General features: G+C 34.8%; 1 protein-coding gene across 1 annotated transcript in view; it reads left to right on the top strand.

Annotated features, from left to right (window-relative positions):
- Positions 1 to 4726, top strand: part of LOC134235338 (eIF-2-alpha kinase GCN2-like) — a 35672-nt gene extending 30946 nt beyond the window's left edge. The window contains exons 45-50 of the mRNA XM_062717471.1: positions 1418 to 1555; positions 2818 to 2901; positions 3354 to 3454; positions 3896 to 4061; positions 4207 to 4317; positions 4663 to 4726. Of these exons, the coding sequence (XP_062573455.1) occupies positions 1418 to 1555; positions 2818 to 2901; positions 3354 to 3454; positions 3896 to 4061; positions 4207 to 4317; positions 4663 to 4719 (657 nt within the window). The 3' untranslated portion in view covers positions 4720 to 4726. The remainder of the gene's footprint in view (positions 1 to 1417; positions 1556 to 2817; positions 2902 to 3353; positions 3455 to 3895; positions 4062 to 4206; positions 4318 to 4662) is intronic.
- Positions 4727 to 5000: the final 274 nt, after the last annotated feature.

Below are 5000 nucleotides of genomic sequence, written 5' to 3'. Positions count from 1 at the left end.
TATTTGTATCAGTGTTACACATCATTGAACATGCTGGTAAACAATGACTCTAATTTCAATTTATTTAATGCGAAAAATTTGATGAATGAAATGTGTTTAAATTTCTTTCGGGATTAATTAATTTTGAACATAATCTAAAGCTCCCACTCTGGTGATTTACAGATGTACACTCTAACATTTACAAATAAAACACTTAAAACTGAGTTTTACAGAACTAGGCATTAACGATGATTAAACTGACATGTCAGTGAAAATAATCATGACTGAAAAATAATAATTGGCAAAATTAACACGGAATTTTTTTACAAGCCCCAATACTTAAGAAAACTCTAACTTTAGAGTATCCCGATAGTCTAAACTGGCCATATAATGATAAGATCTATTTAGATCTAAAACTTCTTCTGGTGGAAAATATTTAATTCACGTTTAATTTTCTGTATAAAAAATAAATATGGGAACCAGTATCAATCACAGAAGAATTATTAATATACCCAAGAATTGTGATTAAATATTCATGTTCAGTGTAATTCATATATGTATATGTAAGTGTGAAAGCCTTCTTCCTCCAATAAATATTATTACATTTGTAATAATTATTTCAATTTTTATGCGCGTACATGTTCTGTTCATAAATGACCTTCGCGTACATGTAAGGATTCCTGGCATACTACACAGTATCAATTTCTACTGCCTTTTATAGTTCCGTTGTTTATTGGAAATCTCATTTCTGAGTTAGCTCCACCCATTAAATTAATAAACCCCGCCCACTGGGACTGCTGGGGCTGCTTTCTGGGACTGCTTGGACTGCTCTCTGGGACCGCTGGGACTGCTGGGACCGCTCTGGGACTGCTGTGGGACTGCTCTGGGACCGCTGTGGGACTGCTTTAGCAGTCCCAGAAAGCAGTCCCCGGGACTGCTTTGTGTCAGGTTGGGTCTGGTCGGTACTGTATATAGGAGAAATCTTTAAAAATTTCTTCTCCAGAATCAATGGGCCAGGAAAGATGGAACTCATGTGGAATCATCCTCAGGTAGTGTAGATTCAAGGTTGTTCAAATCATGACCCCCGGGGCTAGGGTGGGGCCAAAATGGCCGACCCAAGTTTTACAAAGGGATATATAGGGAAACCTTTTAAAATCTTCTTTTCAAGTACTTCAAAGCTATGATTAGTGATATTTATATAGATTCATCCTCAGGTAATGTAGATTCTAGTTTGTTCAAATGATGAATGCCTGGGGGGGGGGGGGGGTTAAATTCAAGCCTGATGTGCTCAGGTGAGCGCTGTGGCCCCTGGGCCTCTTGTTGGTTTAACTTTTCAAAATTATTTTTGATTAAATGTGAGGGGTTTATTCAACCCATAAATAACAGTATCTTATTTTAAAAATGTAAACAAAAAAGTATGCTTATTACATTTTTACAGACGAATCCTCCTAGCGCCTATGACATTTTGGTGTGTACTACTTTTGGACACAAGCCCATGCTGAAGGAGAGAATGACCATTGTAAGAGATCTGTGGGCAGCAGGACTCAGGGCCGAAATCTACCTAGATAGCATGCAGGTAAAGTTAAATCTACTTAGACAGCATGCAGGTAAAGTAAAATCTACTTAGACAGTATGCAGGTAAAGTTAAATCTACATAGATAGCATGCAGGTAAAGTTAAATCTACTTAAACAGCATGCAGGTAAAGTTACATCCACTTAGTCAGCTTGCAGGTAAAGTTAAATCTACTTAGACAGCATGCAGGTAAAGTTAAATCTACTTAGACAGCATGCAGGTAAAGTTAAATTTACCTAGACAGCATGCAGGTAAAGTAAAATCTACTTAGACAGCATGCAGGTAAAGTAAAATCTTCTTAGTCAGCATGCAGGTAAAGTTACATCAACTTAGTCAGCATGCAGGTAAAGTAAAATCTACTTAGACAGCATGCAAGTAAAGTAAAATTTACCTAGACAGCATGCAGGTAAAGTAAAATCTACTTAGTCAGCATGCAGGTAAAGTTACATCCACTTAGTCAGCATGCAGGTAAAGTAAAATCTACTTAGACAGCATGCAGGTAAAGTAAAATTTACCTAGACAGCATGCAGGTAAAGTAAAATCTACTTAGACAGCATGCAGGTAAAGTTAAATCTACTTAGACAGCATGCAGGTAAAGTTAAATCTACTTAGACAGCATGCAGGTAAAGTAAAATCTACTTAGACAGCATGCAAGTAAAGTAAAATTTACCTAGACAGCATGCAGGTAAAGTAAAATCTACTTAGACAGCATGCAGGTAAAGTAAAATCTACTTAGACAGCATGCAGGTAAAGTAAAATCTACTTAGACAGCATGCAAGTAAAGTAAAATTTACCCAGACAGCATGCAGGTAAAGTAAAATCTACTTAGACAGCATGCAGGTAAAGTAAAATCTACCTAGACAGCATGCAAGAAAAAACATAAAGATTTCAAAATGTTTAATGATGAATCATGATTTAAATCTGTTGCAAATACTGTAAATGTATTAAATTTACCAGTGTATTCTATTTAGCTATTTTAGCGGAAAACATCATCCGCTAAATCAAGTACATGGCTAAATGTCTTGTTTATCATAGATTTATATAAAGCACATTCAGATAGCGCTAAATCAAATCTACACTAACTTGCTGAGACATGAATTTCCGCCAAATATCATACACACCCAATATAATACATTTACAGTAACAGTTGGTACACTATCCAGAAGATTCAATAAACAGATGCCTTGCAGAAAGTTATTGTTCATGGGGACGTAAGTTTGTGAGTGAAAATGAGACACAAAATCTAGGAACGTTTCTAATTTCAGGCACAAGAAGACATACAGGACTTCTGTCGCAGTAATGGAGTAGCCTTTATGGTCACCTTGCAGGAGGGGGATACTACAATCAAGGTCAGATATTAACGTACCGTATAAGTGGAAATTTTAGCGAGACGCAAATTTAGCGATTTCTGGTAAAATCTGGTATTTTATTTTTAGCGAGAAGCAATTTTAGCGATTTTAAAATGCTAACTAAAAGAAGCTATTACAAATAATATGCAATTGATTTTTAGCGATATTCAATTTTAGCCATGTCAGCACCCTCGCTAACAATGCCAAAATTAAATCCTCGCTAAAAATTCTACTTACACAGTATTATATTTTATTTCAAGTGTTTTTTGCCTTTGTTATACAATGAAATCAATAAAATGTTAACTGAGTTGTTAAATGAACAAAAAGATTTTGGTAATTCATGGGGGGAATTCAGGAGTGAATGAAAATGTGAATAGGCACATGCAATTTAGAACAATTCATTATAATTAACATTACAAGAACAAGGGTGTAAGCTTAAACTTTTTGAATAGGTGAGATCAATAGAAAAGGACAAAATTACGGAGAAGAAACTGACAGCAAATAGTCAAGTGGTGGATTTCCTACAACAGAAGTTGCAGGCATCATCTAAAAAGTAAGTTACAATAGTTAACTTAATATCATGGGATATACACTACCTGTTACAGTTTTAGAAGCAGGTCTCATTCCAAAGTAACTATAATTCATATGGTGACTAATTAAACTTGCATGGCTGATGTATTTAGCGATTCACATTTCAAAACTGGCTTTGGTCTGCTGGATCTGACCTTTGTGATTCAGAAGAGAGAACAGGTTGAAGTCTTTGGACCAGGTTCTTTCTTAAATTTGTGTAATCCCTACCTTGACCGTGCATGAATGAAGCATTCAGGAATACTCACTTTCAGATTGGCTGTAGAACCTGGTCTTTATTTTCTGGAGCGACCAGGTGAATGATTGTGGAGCAGATTTTTCCAGAGTAATTATAAGCTCTGTAGTGACCAAACTTGATGTTACATGTTATTGTGTATACACACTACCAGACATTACTTGTTTTCAGAGAGCAGTCAGAACCAAACCAGGGCACCCCTTGTAAGAATATAGCAGTCCTGAATTATCCTGAGGCCAACACGTCTAACTACAGCAGCAACATGCTCATCAACTTCAACTTTGTCATCGAGAACGGAAAACTGGCCACAAAATCCAGATATAAATATGAATCTCAGGTAAATTTGAGCTGGATTTTACATTTTGAATTTTTGTGTTTAATTTTTTATTACACCACTTTTCCCACCCCCCTTTCCCCTCCAAAAAAAAATTTGCATTGAATTTTTTCAAATGTTATTTATTTTATTTATTTATTTTTTTTAGATATTTGCCAAAGTGAGTTCTTCCTTTCCCTGGTTGCCCAAAAAATCCATAGAAGTAATTGCTATGGAACTGACAGCACCAGTGCTGAAGTGCATTGTGGCATTCTTAGAGGTAAAAGGGTCTATGTCGTAATCAGAAATTAAACCAGAAATTGTGTAAAAATTCGGCAAATTGATGACTGGTACAAATTTATTCAAACACCACAATTAAATTTTGTAATTTCTTCCAATACCATTTTAATCAATGAACACCATATTTTGATAAAGAATCAAAAGTCTGTGGTCTGAAGTGTTCTATATTCTTAAAATGGATTTATGCTTAATATTTTCATTCCCTATAGTTTTAAAAAATATGTACTTACCTGATATAACAAGTTAAATTGTTATGAGTCAAAATTTTTCATTCTTTATAACATTTCAGTTTAACAAAAAGCTGATTCCCAATGATCTTTTACAGGTGAATGGCACGGAACAAGAGTTTGAGGACAGCATAGGACTGGTGATAGATAAGTAAGAGAAATTTTATACTGGTACCAAAATATACACCAATCATTTACCGTATATACTCGCCTATAAGTCAGTTTTTTTGGGAGTTAAATTTTAGCCCAAATCTCTATGTCCCACTTATATGCGAGTCACAAAGATATTGGTATTTTTCTGGAAAGTGAAATGTAGCAGTTTATATACATGTACATATATTTCTGATGATTACTGAAGAACAAAGCCTATATATGTATAATAATGTATGCAATCAAAGATTGTATATATAGAAAAAGTATTTACTTACTTTAATAT

Source organism: Saccostrea cucullata, unplaced genomic scaffold (assembly GCF_032062105.1).
Source record: "Saccostrea cucullata isolate Sc308-1 unplaced genomic scaffold, CSIRO_AGI_Scuc_v1 ctg3498, whole genome shotgun sequence".
NCBI classification, from domain to species: Eukaryota; Metazoa; Mollusca; class Bivalvia; order Ostreida; family Ostreidae; genus Saccostrea; species Saccostrea cuccullata.
Note: the sequence above shows the minus strand (reverse complement) of the source record. Positions and strands in the feature narration are given on the sequence as shown.